This window comes from Pelophylax lessonae (genome assembly GCF_965119305.1).
Source record: "Pelophylax lessonae genome assembly, chromosome: 2".
In the NCBI taxonomy this organism is placed as follows: domain Eukaryota; kingdom Metazoa; phylum Chordata; class Amphibia; order Anura; family Ranidae; genus Pelophylax; species Pelophylax lessonae.
The window spans coordinates 660,291,543-660,309,779 of NC_138769.1; the positions used below are offsets into that span (position 1 = coordinate 660,291,543).

Consider the following 18,237-nt stretch of genomic DNA (forward strand, 5'->3'; position numbering starts at 1 on the left):
TTATTTCAGCTGTAAATTCTATAATATCATTGCTTTACACTGGAATATACTCTACTATTGGATATACTACAAGTCTGGGGGGAATTTTTCCATCCAACGTTACAAGACACCTATATCTACTGCTATAAGGGGACTGGGTCCCAATATGGTCTAAGATTAAACAGAAGGATACAAAGACCTTCATGTGATACAACCAATAGCAGCCTCCATATCATTGCTCTGATCCCGACCTGAATCCTCGATAGATTCCAGTGTGGGAATTGAGGTGGCCTACTCCACCAGTTTTTTGGGCCTTGGCTCTCTCCCTCTTCACTTCCCATTTTTATTACTCTATGATCAATATGATATACTGATACTGATGACCACGGATCACATGGTTTTCTGCATTTTGAGAGAGATAAATTGTATATTTGCGTCTGAGGTCCAGAAGAAGCTAAGGCGAAACGCGTCGACCTCTTCAGACCACTATCCTAATACTCACAAAGTGTAACTACTACAATATCTGTATATCTAATATTTTGACCTATAGATATGATAAATGTTCTTATTTCGAATAATATGTATGTCATTGTATAATTCTGTGTTTTTGAACTTTTGTTCTTTTTAAAAAAAACTTTGGTTAAATAAAAGAATATATGTTTTTTATATCTATGGTAGTCTTTTGCCTACTTCAATATGTGCCTTTAAAGTCCACCAAATCTCTATCTCCCTGAGCAAACTTGTTTTGTATCATGGAGTTTCTTTTTCTCTAATTAATAGGATTATGGCACACAAGGGTCAGCTCAACCAAAAACCCCCCTCTTTTCTATGTGTAGGCAAAGGACACACCTCCGTCACGTCCCCAGTTACGTGGCTCATGAAGAATTAGGCAAACAATGATTGGCTAAACTCACAAGTGCTATTTTCATCACTACGGGGTTGATTTACTAAATAAACTGTGTACTTTGCAAAGTGCAGTTGCTCCAGAGCATAGTAAATGACGGAGAGCTCTGCTGACTTTCATCATCCACTCACATGCAAGGAAAAATTTTTTTTTTTCTATTTTCCTTGCATATGATTGGCTATTCTTTGCAAAGTGAAGCTTCTACTCATTTATTAAGCTTTGGAGCAACTGCACTTTGCAAAGCGCACAGTCTATTTCCTTTAGTAAATCAACCCCTATGTTTCCTTTGTACTGGCGTAAAAGTTTTAGTGTAATGTCACACTTTTGGTAGTTGAGTATTGCATTTATTATAGAGGCCTACACATCTGTCCAAAATAAGGGACAACTGAGAAGGAAAGAGGGACAGGGAGATATTTGGTTCCCAAAGAGGGACAATCTTTCCCCATGAGGGACAGTTAGGATGTATGAGTATGCTATTGCTATACACCAGTGATGGCGAACCTTGGCACCCAAGATGTTTTTGAACTACATTTCCCATGATGCTCATGCACTTTGCAGTGTGGTTGAGCATCATGGGAAATATAGTTCCAAAACATCTGGGGTGCCAAGGTTCGCCATCACTGCTATAGACGCTCTCTGCTGATATCATCCACTTTTGAGCATGATTTCCTCATCTGTCTTATTACCTGATTACAATTATGTAGCATTTCTTGCTACTAGGGAGGAAAGAGACAAACATTCTTGAGTAAAACTCAGATTTTCTAGGCCATTGGCTAAAAAGCTTTTGCAATTTCTGCTATCTCTATTGCTTTTCTACTGTATAGACCAAATAGCTTCTGCTGTAGAAGAAAGAAGGTGTATGTGAATAGAAACTACTACAAAAGTAAATACATAAGCAAAAAGTTGACGTGTCTTATGCAGTTACTCTCACCGGTTGTTGAGCAGGCTCAGTAGCTCCCCCGCATGGTAAAGGTCATTCTTTGTCACTCGGCTGAAGCGGAACTCATTGAGGTTGCAGAAGGTCACAGCTGGAAAGGTCATCCTGGCAGCTGAAATCTCATCCAGTTTGGTGACGTGCGGGTAATCAAAGTAATAGATGATCCTCTCAGTGCACACAAATAGCAGAAGAGACAAGGAGCCAAGGAAACACAATATCCAGATCATCCGCCGACATGAGAAGCGCTCGTATGAGAAGATGTGAGCAATGCCATGCAAAGTGGAGCCACTTGCAAAGGCCTGAAGTGAGACCGGCTGGGGATTGCCCAGCTCCTCTGGTTCCTTCACATCCATTCGGACACTGTAAAGACAAACAAAAGGTGTCACCTGGTAAAGCCTTTATCTCTTTGCTCATATATCATACATTCCATTTATACTTTGGGTAAGAAGGTACTACCAAGGTACAAGGAGACTTGTAGATGAACAGCCGGGCCACCGATACACATCCCTGAAAAGTCCCTGACAGCTCCACTGACACATTCACTCCACAATACATATTAGGCAAGCATTTCATAGGTAGGTAATGATGCCACTAGCCTTAGAACTGAGAATCTTCTACAAATTTCCAGCCAACCCACTCAGTATTTCCACTAGGAGACCTGCTTAACCTTGTGTTTCCATGCATATCCTTTTATGGTACAAAACTAGCTGTATGTCTTTATATTTTGACTCCACTGGCCTTGTGTACTAGACAGTGGCACGAGAAAAGCACTAACTGCAACAGAAGTAATCCAAGTCTCAAATCAGAGCTCAATTTACCGGCAGAGGAACAGAATTAGATGGATCGTGATTGGTAGCTATGGACACAACGCATTCTTTTATTTTTTAAATAAGCCTAAATGTATGCATTGCTTAATGTGGAACTGCAAGCCCCATCATGCATTGCCCAAACGTGTGATATGTAGCATGGAAACTGGTAAGATCAATTCTAATCTTATTTGTGCTTAGAAAAGTGAGAAAAAAGAGACTTTTAACTGTAATAGATGGTAGATCTCTGCGAAAATGGATTCCACATACTAAAAGTCAGAACCCAAATACTCATATTGCACTTGTATTTGTCCCTTCTGTGAGAAATATATATTTTGGTAATAGTTTGGGGTAAGGTTCAGTGCCTACAGAGAATTTACTAAATTCAATACAAATGCAGCTCCTCAATCTTTCTTTGTATTTGAAGCTAAGAGCCGGTCCACACTAGCGCGACTTGTCAGGCGACTTGTCAGCCTGACAAGTCACGCTCCCTCGCGGTCCATTGACCGCTACAGGACCCGTTCTAATAGGAGCGACACAAGTCGCTCCGACTTAGAAAAAGGATCCTGTACTACTTTGGGGCGACCTCGGAGCGACTTGCATAGACTTCCATTATGTGAAGTCCATGCAAGTCGCTCCGAAGTCGTGGTGCACGGGACTGCACAAGTCGCCCCCGAAGTAGTAAGGAGTCGTGTCGCCTTAGTGTGAACCGACTCTAAAACTCAATCGTTGAGAGGCAAAAACTAAACAAAAATCAAACTCTGTCTCCACATATTCAACGTGACCAACAATGACAGATTTTTCACTCTTAGAGGAGCAGGCACTATTCTATGCTTAAACACTTATTCTGCTGGGAATGCTAAAGCAGAACTTTACCCATAATAACTTCATAAAAAATAATGTTCTTTAGCAAGGAACATACATTCCACATTAATATTTATGCTACCAAAATGAGTGTGTGCTATATATTGCCTTCAGCATTGCTCCTGTTTCTTCTTGCTGGAGGCTGCCAGTTTGATCATATAGCACTAAGGGCTGATTGTACCACGCTTCAGGGTCTCCCTCCCTCTTTGTATGCTGAGTTTCCTTCAATTTTGTTTGACTGCCATTTTGCTGAAGCCCAGAGCCCCTGAACAGCAGTAAATCATAAAGCAGAACTAAACTCATCAATTTATTGGTTTAAAAAAAACGTTAAATTCCTGGATTGCTGTCACATTTGCTTGTGTCCTCAACCAAACTGTCAAACCCTCAATTTGGTATTAGTCATATTAGTTACATAGTTACATAATTATATAGTTAGTCAGGTTGAAAAAAGACACAAGTCCATCTGGCTCAACCAATTAAAAAAAAACAAAAAAAAAACAACAGTATTGAAAACCCAACCATATAATCCCATATACACAATCATATACCCGTAGTTGATCCAGAGGAAGGCAAAAAACCCCAGCAAAGTATGATCCAATTTGCTACAGCAGGGGAAAAATTCCTTCCTGATCCCCCGAGAGGCAATCGGATATTCCCTGGATCAACTTTACCTATAAATATTAGTACCCATTTATATTTAGTTCAGCCAGGAAAGTATATAGCTATTAGCTATTAGTATATAGTCACAACTGATCACATGTGCAGCGTTATGACAGTTGCAGATCAAACAGAAGCAGCTGTAAAGTATAGGAGGGTTTAATTCCGCTTTAAAGCTGTCAGCAGGTCGGCCTCTACAAACTCAGCAGTGCCTAAAAATGCCTTAAAATGGAAAGCAACTGAGCATGTGCAGAGCAGGGTGAGACCGTGTATTACCGGGTTTAAACAGCATTGGCACTTAATTTTAATGTTTTACATAAGGGCCAACCTGAAGTGATCTAGCAGGACTTAATTTTCTTATTAAAGTTCCACTTAACACTGTATTTGTAAAATAACCACATTTAAAGTAAATTTGTGGCCAGGCTATGGGCATTTCTCCCAACGTTCTGAGGGAAACCTATTAGCATAAGTATATAGGCATAGGACACATCCCCAGCCACCTCCCCCTTAAAGCATAACTCCACTTTTGTTGAGAAAAAAATCATTCCGCTCTGGGTGATCTCTACACATTGCAAGGATTACAACAAACTTTGTTGCAGATTCCTACCTTTTTTATTCTGAAATCCCTGTTTGTTTCTCTGTGCCCCTGTGCTCAGTGAATCTAATGGGAGTGGTTTCATAATTATCAGTCAGCTGTAGCAGCTGCAGAGCACTAATGAGAAAATCTGTTGGGCCTGCATCCCTTTTGACGTGTTCCTATTGGGAGTATCTCACAAAAAATGACATTTTTGTTGCAGGGGATGCCAGAAATCTGACTTGTATCTTAGTGCAGACTTCTGGGAAAATTGGTGAGCCAATCACACAAGCAGGAAATTATGTTCCTGGGGGACGTTCTGTACACATTCTGTGTACAGAACACCTCCAGGTAGCCATATTGCATTGCATTTTCAGAAAATTACAGCGGCTGCAGATTAAAAAGGAAAGTCATTTTTAATAACATTCAAATACAATATGATTTGTGTCGCAATTGTATAAGCTATATTATTTTTACTTTATTTGCTATTTTTTCCCCCACGAAAGAGGAGTTACCCTTTAAAGGAGAATTGTACAAAAAAATTATTGGTTAAACCCACAAGTGCTTTTTTACTACTACTATTTCTTTATATTGGCTTTTGAAATTTAAAAATGCAACAATTTATAAAATTGATAAAAGGTTAAGCACTGAGAAAACTTTTTTGAAAAATAAATACGGTAATACATTTTATATACAACTATATAGATCAGGCCAAAATGAGGGACAAATGAGGGGGAAAGAGGGACTGTGTTCCGAATGAGGGACAGTCCCTCGAAATCAGGGACAATTGGGAGCTATGGCTATGGGCACTCAAAAAATGGGATGTCTGTACTTACTGTAAAATCCATTTCTCTGAGCTCATGAATGGACACAGCACTCCATAAATCATAACTAGTGGGTTATATTGCCTCCTCCGTGAGTAGGACTGGGCAGAGCAAAAAACACCTGGTTACGCCCATGGGCCATCCTCAGCTTGGTTTATAACCCCCCCCCCCCCTCTGCTCTAGGTAATCAGTTTAGTAGCAAGCAGTGCTACTGCTTTTGGACTTTCCACTAGTTATGATTTATTGAGCGCTTTGTCCTTTGATGAACAAAAGAGGAAATGGGATTTTTGTACTTACCATAAAATCCATTTCTCTGAGTTCATTGATGGACACAGCACCCACCCCTCTATGGAGTTCTGATATTCTAATGCTGCTTGCTACTAAACTGATTACCTAGAGCAGAGAGGGGGGTATAAACCAAGCTGAGGATGGCCCATGGGCGTAACCAGGTGTTTTTTGCTCTGCCCAGTCCTACTCCCGGAGGAGGCAATATAACCCACTAGTTATGATTTATGGAGCGTTGTGTCCATTGATGAACTCAGAGAAATGGATTTTACGGTAAGTACAAAAATCCCATTTTCTCTTTTGTTCATCAAAGGACAAAGCGCTCCATAAACCATAACTAGTGGGAAGTCCAAAAGCAGTGCCAAAAGGAAAATGAGGGATGGGGAAAATAACCTAAGGCTAAACATAAGAGCCCTTAACCGGGTCACAGGAGCCCCGTCTGAAAAATAAAAGTTTAAAGAAAAAGCACCCCTCAAGTAGGAACAGCTTCTCTTAAACAGCAGCCTGCAAAGCTTTGCAGCCAAAAGAAGCATCCACAGATGCCAAAGTATCTACCTTATAGAATTTTGTGAAGGTATGCACCGACGACCAAGCCTTGCAAATTTGCGTTATTTGTGTCTGATGACAGAAGGCCCAAAAAGTACTCAGCATCCAAGTAGAATGCACCATGACAGGGAAAGGTGGAACCTGACCTTTAATGGAATAGGCCTGAGTCACTGTCTGCCTGATCCATCTAGAGATGGTAGAAGCATAGAAGCGGCCAGCCCTTTCCTCGGTTCATCCGTAACTACAAAAAGCGTGTCTGACCTCCGAAAGGACTCAGTAGCTGCCAGATACATCCGAATCGCACAAACCACATCCAAGGTATGCAAAGAAAATTCCCTGGGATGAGCTGGCTTGGGACACAAGGAAGGCAACACAATGTCCTCATTCAAATGGAAGTCAGAGTAAAGAGCAGGAATGATGGACAGGGACAAAGAACCAGTTTATCCCTATGGACCACTAAATAGGGGCTACGACAGGATAATGCTGCCAATTCCGATACCCTGCGGGCCAAGGTAATAGCCACCTAGAATGTCACCTTCTGGGATAACGTAGACAAGGTAAGCTGCCAAATCATCTCAAATTGAGGTTCCTGGAGAACTGAAAGTGCTAAATTTAAATCCCATGGTGGCAAAAGAGACCGCACAGTTGAAGCCACGTTTTGAACCCCCCGAAAGAAGGTACAAACTAAAGAGTTTGTGGCTAGGGGTCGCTGTAAGAAGAAGATTGCCAGGGCAGACATATGGCCCTTGATGGTACTCAAGGCCAACTTCTGATCAATACCCTGTTAAAGAAAGGTTAAGATCGGAGCCACAGAAAAGGATCGAGGATGAGTGCCAATCAACTCACACCAAGAAATGTACACTTTCCACGTATGATTGTATATCTTGCTGGAAGACGACTTCCTTGTCTTCACCATAGTAGGGATCACTAATCCAGACACACCTCTATCCCTCAGTACCTGGCTCTCAATAGCTAAGCCATTAAAACCAGCGACTGTAAAGCAGGACGGTAGATCAGCCCTTGGGACGACTGGTCTTCTCGGAGAGGAAGCCCCCAAGGGACGTTTATGGCCTCCAGACTGGTTGAACAAGACAGAATAAATGTCTGACAGATAAAGAGAGACCAGCATCTAAATTCCATCAGGTGTTGATAGAACATTACAGCTACCAATAGATCTAGTGATCCCTGTGTTATTTCAGGTGAAGGCTGTGGTGCAGTGGACACTTTTGAAAGGCCATGAAACCAATAATATCTCTTTCTAAAGGGTAACTTCACTTTTGTGGGGATAAAAAATATAATAATATAGCATATAGAATGGTAACACAAGTCATATTATAATTGAATGTTACTAAAAATTACCTTTTCAATCTGCAGCGCTGCAACCTTTCTATAAAACGCAATGCAATATGGCTACCTAGATGCTTTCTGTACACAGATGGTGTACAGAATGCCCCCCAGAAATGTAATTTCCTGCTTGAGTGATTGGCTTATTGATTTTCCCAGAAGTCTAAACTAAGATACAAATTAGATTTTGATCATCCCCTGCAACAAAATCGTTATTTTTGGTGAGATACTCCCAAAGGGAAATTACGTCTAAAGGGATGCTGACCCTGCAATTTTCCTTTTTGGAGCCCTGCAGATGCAGCAGCTGATTGTTCATTATAAAATCACTCCTATACGGATTCACAGAAAGACAAATAGGTATTTTTTCAGCATAACAAAAGGTAAGAATCTGCAACAAAGTTTTGGTAACGTGTCCCAATGTACATAGATCACCCAGAGGGAAATATTTTTTCTCAAAAAAAGTGGAATTACTCTTTAAAGAGAATCTGTCAGACCAGATATATATGAACAGTTTGGTGAAAGGGTGGCCCTAGATCCTAGGATGGATTAATTGTTTGTATGTTCAAGGTATAGATCTGGCATTAGAAAGTCTGCCACCAAACCAGGTACCAGTGTTGAACTCATGGGAACTTTGGGTGCAGATATAAAATAGAGTAAAAAAATGGAGCATGATTAAAAAAAATAAATCAGCAGGGCAATTGAATGACTTTTTTCAATCAGCATACTATAAATTTATTTTCACAAACCCTGAAGGAGGGGGTGTTTTTAGGCTTTTAAAACTTACTGGAACTTTTTACAGCAATAAAATATTTTTCCATTTGCTTGATCAGCCCACTGATTTTTCTTTTTGTGGCGCTCCACACCTTGCACAGTTTTGTTTGCTTCACGGATAGATGTAGGAGTTGCCTTAACAGAATTATTTGTGAAGGTGGACACTATAGGCTTTCATCCTTATCCTAAACTGACCAGACATGCAAATGAAAACAATGTGCATCCAAACTGCGCTAACTGACATACGTTGGCTAAATGCAAAGTAAAAATAAGTGCAGCGCTAGAAACATGATACAATATATGTGCATATATGTTGAAAACAATAAAATTGAATAAATAAATAAAGTTCATAAAGGTGAGTCCCAAGTGAAGGTAAAGCATCCAAATTTATAGGGTGATAGTAGATTGTAGATAGATCCCCACACCAGCAGAATAACAATGAATGTGCTCACCGGAGGGTATGGACCCAAGTTACCATATAGTAAATGGGTCATACCGCCTGGATATTATTCATAGATATCCCCAAATTTGGCTGGATCACCGGATGTTCCAATGGGTGGTCATGAAGTCTTAAATGAAGATGCCAGGCACTCCCATTTAGATGTACCTGTAATTTGTGTGGTCACATGACTTCAGTTCCTCTTCCTGCTGAGTCCAAGAGCAGCAAGTAGTTGTGGTTACTGAAAGCCAGTGACATCACTTCGAGGGAGGGGGAAGCTTTCAGTAACCACAACTACATGCTGCTCTTGGAACTGAAGTCATGTGACCGCTCTGAAAACTGCAAATTACTGGTACATCTAAATGGGAGTTCCTGGCATCTTCATTTAAGACTTCATTGCCACCCATTGGAACATCCGGTGATCCAGTCACATTTGGGGATATCTATGAATAATATCCAGTCTGTATGACCCATTTACTATATGGTAACTTGGGTCCATACCCTGTGGTGAGCACATTCATTGTCATCCTGCTGGTGTTGGGATCTATATACAATCTACTATCACCCTATAAATTTGGATGCTTTACCTTCACTTGGGACTCACCTTTATGAACTTTATTTATTTATTCAAATTTATTGTTTTCAACATATATGCAGAGGCATGCAAATGCTCGCTCTAAGTCAGTGACTTGTCAATTAGAAAAACTAGGAGGAAAATGACAGTTTACGGCAGTGGTCCCCAAACTGTGGCCCTGGGGCTGGATGTGGCCCTTTCTTTGCTTTTATCCAGCCCTTGGGGGATTATTCCCCCCACTGTCAGCAACAGTGGGGCATATTTCCTGACACCAACAATAGGACACTATTCCTCCCATTGACACTCATGATGGCACTCTATTAGCCTGATTGACACCCATGATATGGTCCATATAGTGAATTTGGTGTTTAGTTATTTATTTTAAGGTAATCACAGAGGAAAAGGGGGCACTCTTTATGTCTAGAGGAAAACAGATTTCATCTTCAAAAACAGAAAGGTTTCTTCAGAGTAGGAGCTGTGAAAATGTGGAATAGACTCCCTCCAGAGATGGTTCTGGCCAGCTCACTAGATTGCTTTAAAAAGGCCTGGATTCTTTGCTAAATGTACATAATATAACTGGGTACTAATATTTATAGGTAAAGTTGATCCAAGGAATATCCGATTGCCTCTGGGGGGATCAGGAAGGAATTTTTTCCCCTGCTGGAGCAAATTGACTCATGCTTTGCTGGGGTTTTTCGCCTTCCTCTGAATCAACTGTGGGTATAGGATTGTGTATATGGGATTGTGTGATATTTTTTCCCCTTTTATTGGTTGAACTGGATGGATTTGTGTCTTGTTTCAATTTGACTAACTATGTCACTATTAATGTTCATCCTTCTTGTTTGTTTATGCTTAAAGATTAACTCCAGGAATTTATGTTCAAACTTCCATTGGTGCAGCTTGGTTCTATCTGATAGGGAAGCAAACATTCACTGTAGTAGCCTATGCTACATACACTCAGCACTGGTCTCTTCCAGGTACATCTTGAGCGACTTGCCATGAACTCAGAAGGTCATTTGCTCAGCACCTCTACCATTCAGAGATTGTCTTGTATCTTTTTGATGAATACAAGAAATTCTCTGATTGGTTGATATGGAAAGGAGGGGCGAATGATGTCACAGTCTCTACCTCATTCAATCAGAGAATGCCTTGTGTTCACTGAAAATATTACAAGACATACCTGGAATAGCGGAGGTGCTAAGACAGGGACCCAGTGTGTTCAGTATGCAAATAGAAAGTTGCTTGATTATGACCCAGTATATACCAGCACTGACTGTTAGTAGTACAGGCTACATCTCCAGTGGCTTTCTGGATTTGAGATATGAAGGATTAGATAGAACCAAGTGGGACCAACATAAGTTAAAAAAAAAAAAGATCATTCTTGGAGTTTAGTCGTCAAACTATTTTTTTAAGCAATCTGTGCATTACTTACAACATTAGCTAATTGTTTTTTGCTATGTAGGAAATGCAGTACAGCTGTGTCTTTGGAATGCCACTGTGTATAGATGCTCCAATGCTCCAATAATTGTAAGAAGAAAATTCCATAAACCGAGCATTTTCCAATAGGAGGAATTTATACTTCTAAAACCAATACATTTTTAGGCTTCTTCACACTAGGTGCATTGCTATGCACCCAACTCTATTGTAAACTCCTATCTACATTATTAATACTGTTACTGCATTTCTACAGAGTTAACCTGTATTTAAGTTAAAACACGTAACTGTGTATGCATTAACACATGCCTCTGGTTTAAACAAGCCCTTCCATACATTTTGTTGTTTCTTCTGCCCATCTGCCCTTTTCCCCCTCCATTGCTCACATGTATAAAAATGGCCATGATATATGATTTGTTTGCATTACCATTCATTCCTAGAGGCCTAGACTTTCCTTTAGAGATGTCTAACTGCTCCAAATAAAGATTAGCAAAACTGAAAAGTGTGAACTACCTCAATAGACTTATTTTATCCCTGGCCCAAAAATGCCCTAAACTTAAGTATGTGAATATGTTTGATATAGGGAACTAACACTATTTAAATGTTCATTTCATTACTGCTATTGCTTCCCTACAGAGGCACCACAAAGAGTTGGGCTATAAGGTTGTTTTCTAACATTGTTTTAAATATCATTTTATAGCACAATTATATATGCCAACAATCATCAGTAATCAGGTATTGCCTGCTTTGTCTAAGTTAGAAAGAAACATCCTTAAAGAGACCCTGTCCCCAGACCATTTATTTCAAGCAAACATGTTTCCACAAGACTATATCTGCATTTAACATATTTTAATTATGTTATTTGCTTGTAAAAGGATTCCTTGGTAGACATCGAAAAACCCTGAGACTGTCGCTGGGCACCGCCATCTTGGATGTGAAGTCAGCAGCCCTAGTGGACTTAGAGCCATCACTCAAATGAGACTCTAAGGTAGCCTTTTTCAACCTTTTTACCACAGAGGAACCCTTGAAAAAAATTTAAGCTCTCAGGAAACCCCTACTACTAAATACAATTTCTACAACTCGCAGTACATTAGCATGGTGGTCAGTGTGAAGAATTCTCTAACATACATTGGTTGTAAGTGGGAAGAATACTCCTTACATTGGTTGTAAGTGGGAAGAATACTCCTTACATTGGTTGTAAGTGGGAAGAATACTCCTTACATTGGTTGTAAGTGGTAAGAATACTCCTTACATTGGTTGTAAGTGGGAAGAATACTCCTTACATTGGTTGTAAGTGGGAAGAATACTCCTTACATTGGTTGTGAGTGGGAAGAATACTCCTTACATTGGTTGTGAGTGGGAAGAATACTCCTTACATTGGTTGTGAGTGGGAAGAATACTCCTTACATTGGTTGTGAGTGGGAAGAATACTCCTTACATTGGTTGTAAGCAGAATGAAGTCTCCTTGCAATCGGTGGACAGTGGAAAGAATACTTCTTACACTGGTGGTAAATGGAAAGAATTCTCCTTGCGTCCTTACAGTGGGAAGAATGCTTGCTTTAGATACCAATAGCTAAAAAGATTACTGGTGTCAATGCCTAATTATTTGAGGCGCAGAAAATGCTCAAGGAACCCCTAACAACCGTGGTTGAGAAAAACTGCTCTATAGTATTTTCCTTTGCTCCTTTTTTGGCTGCTACAAAATAAGTTTTGTAGGGACATGAAGGGAAGGCCAGCTCAGCCAGCACAGACAGTAATTAGACACTCCTAGAAGAGGAGAGGTCTATGACATGCATGGAGGGAGGGGGCTGTGCTAGGGAATTGATTTATCCTGGAGTGGTCAAATTTTCGAGCATGTTCAAAGGCATGTTGCATAATAGAATAAATATTTTTGTTAGGGAAAAAACACTGCAAGTAAGCATTTGAACACTTTAATTTTTCTATACTTTTACCTGCAAATTTTAAAGTTGGTGAAATTGTCACTTTAAATGGTTGTTACGGTTCCAATACAAGTCAAACTTTATAGCAATTTTGGTAAAATGAATTCTAAGTGCCAATTTATGGTAGGATGAAGAACAGATGGTAGGACAAAAAGCAGAGCTGAGTTGCCACCTATTTATCACTAGCAGGAGGTTTTACCTAGACAGGTGTTTCAAAATGTTAAATAAACTATACGTAACCACTTGAAAAATGTAAATAATTTTATAATTAAATGCTATAGTTCTGAGCTGTGTTTTATATATTCTTTATATAAATAGTACAAGACTTTAGAACAAATGTTTCTACTAGATGCACACTTTCATCGATCCCTGTGTTGGGCAGACATGCTGATAAATTTGATACAGTAACATTTCAGTGTTTGCCCTGGAACAGTAAAATGCAAATCAGTCAATAGAAAAGTTCATCTGCATTCTTCTACGTCTCTGGATCGCAATGTAAGTGGTTACTTATGTGCAATAAATAAATAAATTACTGTATTTGTATGATTTTTGCAAAAGGTAACAATTGCTCAATTTTAGCTGTGGCCAATGAATTGCATGTGTCTTTTTCCTATTTGTTAATGACAGCCAACACATTATAGCATTTAAGTAGCTATGGACTTCCAGCCGTGTTGACACAATAGAGCTAGCTTACTGAAGGGGTCGATTTAGCCTGTGCTCAATTCAAATACCCAATCAAATTGTAAGAAGTACAAAAAAAAAAATGAAAATAATTTTCACTTAAAGCTGACTGGATTGTTGTAATGAACACAAACCAGGATGAAAATAACTGCTTTGGTAAATGATCCCCAATATTTACACCATATAAAGCCACAGGTGAATCTGAGACTCAAATTGGCAGCCAAAGGGTTTTTTTTTTAACACTGCAAATTAAGAGCTATGAAAGGGAGAAAAGTCTATGTGACTGTAAGCTTAAATGGGAAAATCTACACATTTATCCCTATTAAGTCAACAGACAGCTACATAAGTGATACATTTAAATGGCTCTTTCTCTATTTATTTTAGATCTCAAGAAAAAAAAAATCATTGAACTTGACTTTAAATTTCACCTATCTTTTTTTAATCTTAAAAGCTGTTACGTGCATTATATTAAGTATTTAACTCATGATAGTGGATGTCTGCATACATTGAGATACCACAGTTCTCTATACAAATACCAAGACACACAAAATAATATTAGATAGGCATTCCTATCAGGACGCTGACTTCAAAAATATACCTGTATAAGAAATCTGTCCTATCTATACTTAATGCATAGATGTTGTGTTTACACACACAGCTAAGTTTAGAAAACACAATACAAAACCTGCATAAAACACAATTCACATCATTTATAAAACACAATACGCAACCTTTATCAACATGGTATAAAATCTTTATAAACAGACTACACAACCAATATAAACACAATACAAAACCTGTATAAAACACAATACAAAACATGTATAAAAAAACATGATACACAACCTTTATCAACATGATACAAAACCTTTATAAACACACTACACGATCAATACAAAACACAATACAAAACTTGTATAAAACACAATTCACATCATTTATAAAACACAATACGCAACCTTTATCAACATGGTATAAAATCTTTATAAACAGACTACACAACCAATATAAACACAATACAAAACATGTATAAATAAACATGATACAAAACCTTTAGAAACACACTACACGATCAATACAAAACACAATACAAAACCTGTATAAACACAAAACACAACATCTATAAAAAAAACATGATACACAACCTTTATAAACACACTACACAATCAATACAAAACCTGTATAAACACAAAACACATCTATAAAAACATGATACACAACCTCTATCAACATGATACAAAACATTTATAAACACAATACACAACCAATATAAAAGCCAATAAAAACCTTTAAAAGGCACAATACAAACCCTTTAAGAAAAAAAGAGGAATGTTAGGGAGGAATGATACAGAGTGTAATAAATGTCACATGTCCAATGATCGGAATCCCTGCATATACACTGAGATGAGTTACTGTAGCAGGCATGTGATGAAGACATGTCCCCTGGCCACCAACTGGACCATCAGACATGACAGCCAGCACATAAGAGGTGTAACTGAATGCCAAGGAAGCAAATGCCAAAGAGGCTAATGAGACTTTTTTTTTCTCTAAAATTAATTCTGATGCCACTATTATGCTGCTCAGAGTCTCAGACACACCTACAATAAATTCTCCCATTTGCCTCCAAACTCTTGTATTCTAGATCTCCCCCCAAATATACCCCGACAATTAATCCCTGACATCTCTGCAGTGTATTTCTTGCTGTAGCAGTCACATATACAAGGAGCACCATTGTATACTCATCTGACTTAATGCACAAAGCTGATTACAAAAAAAACTATAGATGTGCAATCAGTTGGAGCTGCCTTGTGCGATGTGAAATGTGCGATGTACGTTTGATGGGACCACAGAGCAGACAGCATGTTACCTATGGCTGATGTGTGATATGCAGAGGGTACAGACCATATACCCATGCACACATGGAGCATGCACAAGGACAAGCACTATGAATGTGGCATGATGCAAAGCCTGCCATGTGAAGGGGGAAAAGGGGGGGGGGTGATCAATGGGGATCATGCATGCACCTACAGCACTCACCTGCAGGCAGGGCCAGTCTGCTCACACTCTGCACTGAAGAGGAGCCTGCGATGGCATATAGCAGCAGCACTCCCCCCCTGCACCGCAGAGACAGGACCCCCACACCTTACCGCAGAGTCACAGCAGCCAGGGATGTCCTAGAGCTGGGATCAGGCTGCTTCTATCACAGATGCTCAGCTATGGCAGCGTGTGTGTGTCTATCTCCTCCAGTGTCTGTGTGACCAGATCCCTTCCCCCCCACCCCAAAAAAAAAAAAGCAGCTGCTTCCCCATAGCATGGGAAGGCGCTACTAGAATCAGCCAGGACCGATACAGGAGGAATTAACCCTTGTCTGCCCGCAGGGAGGCTGATGCCTTCAGAGATCCAGACACAGCATCGGTTTCGTCATCCATTCCCCCCTTTATCCAGAGACCTGCACAGCACCAGCTCCGTCATCCATCCATGCCCTTATACACAGAGACCTGCCCAGCAACACTTCACTCATTCACATTCTTACACAAGGCACTGCTGTCATTCACTCCCAACACACCATCAGTCTTGTGCAAAGCACCCCCGGTGTCTGCTGCTGCTGCTACAGGGAAGCTGCACATCGCCTCCAAGGCTGCTGTTGGTGGGGAGAAGATGCTGCTGAGATGCCTGCTTAAGTTATTCGTGCCATCACAGGAAAAAAAACCTTTGCACCTCCACCGCATATTGATTCATACTCAATAAAGTCTTTTATGGCATTGCCGATATGATTTGTAGTGTCACATAAAGAACTGCTTAGTCCTTACATTGACACTGCCACAGAAATACTTTGATAGTGTTTGATAATGTCATTTAAATGTGACAGCTTTCCTTCAGAAATAGACCAAATGTGACAGCGTCCCATCAGTAGAGTCTAACAGCAACAATTTCCCATCTGTAGATTCTTAACATTGCAGTGTCCCATCAGAAACAGTCTTCTATCAGAGAGAGTTGAAACATGACAGTATCCCATCAGTAGAGCTAAAATGTGACAGTACCTCATCAGAAAGTGTCCAAAGGTGACAGTGCCCGATCAGAAAGAGCACAATAGTGACAGTGCCCTATCAGAAAGAGCACAAATGTGACAGTGCCCCATCAGAAAGAGCGCAATAGTGACAGTGCCCCATCAGAAACAGTCTTCTATCAGAGAGAGTTGAAACATGACAGTATCCCATCAGTAGAGCTCAAATGTGACAGTAACCCATCAGAAAGAGCACAAATGTGACAGTGCCCGATCAGAAAGAGCACAATAGTGACAGTGCCCCATCAGAAAGAGCACAAATGTGACAGTGCCCCATCAGAAAGAGCACAATTGTGACAGTGCCCCATCAGAAAGAGCGCAATAGTGACAGTGCCCCATCAGAAACAGTCTTCTATCAGAGAGAGTTGAAACATGACAGTATCCCATCAGTAGAGCTCAAATGTGACAGTAACCCATCAGAAAGAGCACAAATGTGACAGTACCCCATCAGAAAGAGCACAAATGTGACAGTGCCCAATCAGAAAGAGCATAATAGGGACAGTGCCCCATCAGAAAGAGCACAAATGTGACAGTACCCCATCAGAAAGAGCACAATTGTGACAGTACCCCATCAGAAAGAGCACAATTGTGACAGTACCCCATCAGAAAGAGCACAATAGTGACAGTACCCCATCAGAACGAGCACAAATGTGACAGTGCCCCATCAGAAAGAGCACAATTGTGACAGTGCCCCATCAGAAAGAGCACAATTGTGACAGTGCCCCATCAGAAAGAGCACAATTGTGACAGTGCCCCATCAGAAAGAGCAAAAATGTGACAGCATACCATCAGAAAGAGTCCAAAGGTGACAGTGCCCCATCAGCAGAGTCTGAAAGCAACAATTTCCCATCTGTAGATTCTTAACATTGCAGTGTCCCATCAGAAACAGTCTTCTATCAGAGAGAGTTGAAACATGACAGTATCCCATCAGTAGAGCTCAAATGTGACAGTGCCCCATCAGAAAGAGCACAAATGTGACAGTGCCCCATCAGAAAGAGCACAATTGTGACAGTGCCCCATCAGAAAGAGCACACATGTGACAGTACCCCATCAGAAAGAGCACAATTGTGATAGTGCCCCACCAGAAAGAGCACAATAGTGACAGTGCCCCATCAGAAAGAGCACAAATGTGACAGTGCCCTATCAGAAAGAGCACAAATGTGACAGTACCCCATCAGAAAGAGCACAATTGTGACAGTGCCCCATCAGAAAGAGCACAATTGTGACAGTGCCCCATCAGAAAGAGCACAAATGTGACAGTACCCCATCAGAAAGAGCACAATTGTGACAGTGCCCCATCAGAAAGAGCACGATAGTGACAGTGCCCCATCGGAAAGAGCACAATTGTGACAGTGCCCCATCAGAAAGAGCACAATTGTGACAGTGCCCCATCAGAAAGAGCGCAATAGTGACAGTGCCCCATCAGAAACAGTCTTCTATCAGAGAGAGTTGAAACATGACAGTATCCCATCAGTAGAGCTCAAATGTGACAGTACCCCATCAGAAAGAGCACAAATGTGACAGTACCCCATCAGAAAGAGCACAAATGTGACAGTACCCCATCAGAAAGAGCACAAATGTGACAGTGCCCAATCAGAAAGAGCATAATAGGGA

At 40.4% G+C, this 18,237-nt stretch overlaps 1 protein-coding gene across 2 annotated transcripts in view; it reads right to left on the bottom strand.

Moving 5' to 3' along the window:
• Nucleotides 1-16,247, bottom strand: part of ASIC1 (acid sensing ion channel subunit 1) — a gene marked incomplete at its 5' end in the record, with an annotated part of 428,906 nt that extends 412,659 nt beyond the window's left edge. The window contains 2 exons of one of the 2 annotated variants that reach the window (XM_082248466.1): nucleotides 1,815-2,180; nucleotides 16,126-16,247. In XM_082248466.1, the coding sequence (XP_082104592.1) occupies nucleotides 1,815-2,173 (359 nt within the window). Of the gene's footprint in view, nucleotides 1-1,814; nucleotides 2,181-15,596; nucleotides 16,106-16,125 lie in introns of those variants that run through there. The other variant, XM_082248465.1, reaches the window with a different exon arrangement.
• Between the last annotated feature and the right edge of the window lie 1,990 nt (nucleotides 16,248-18,237).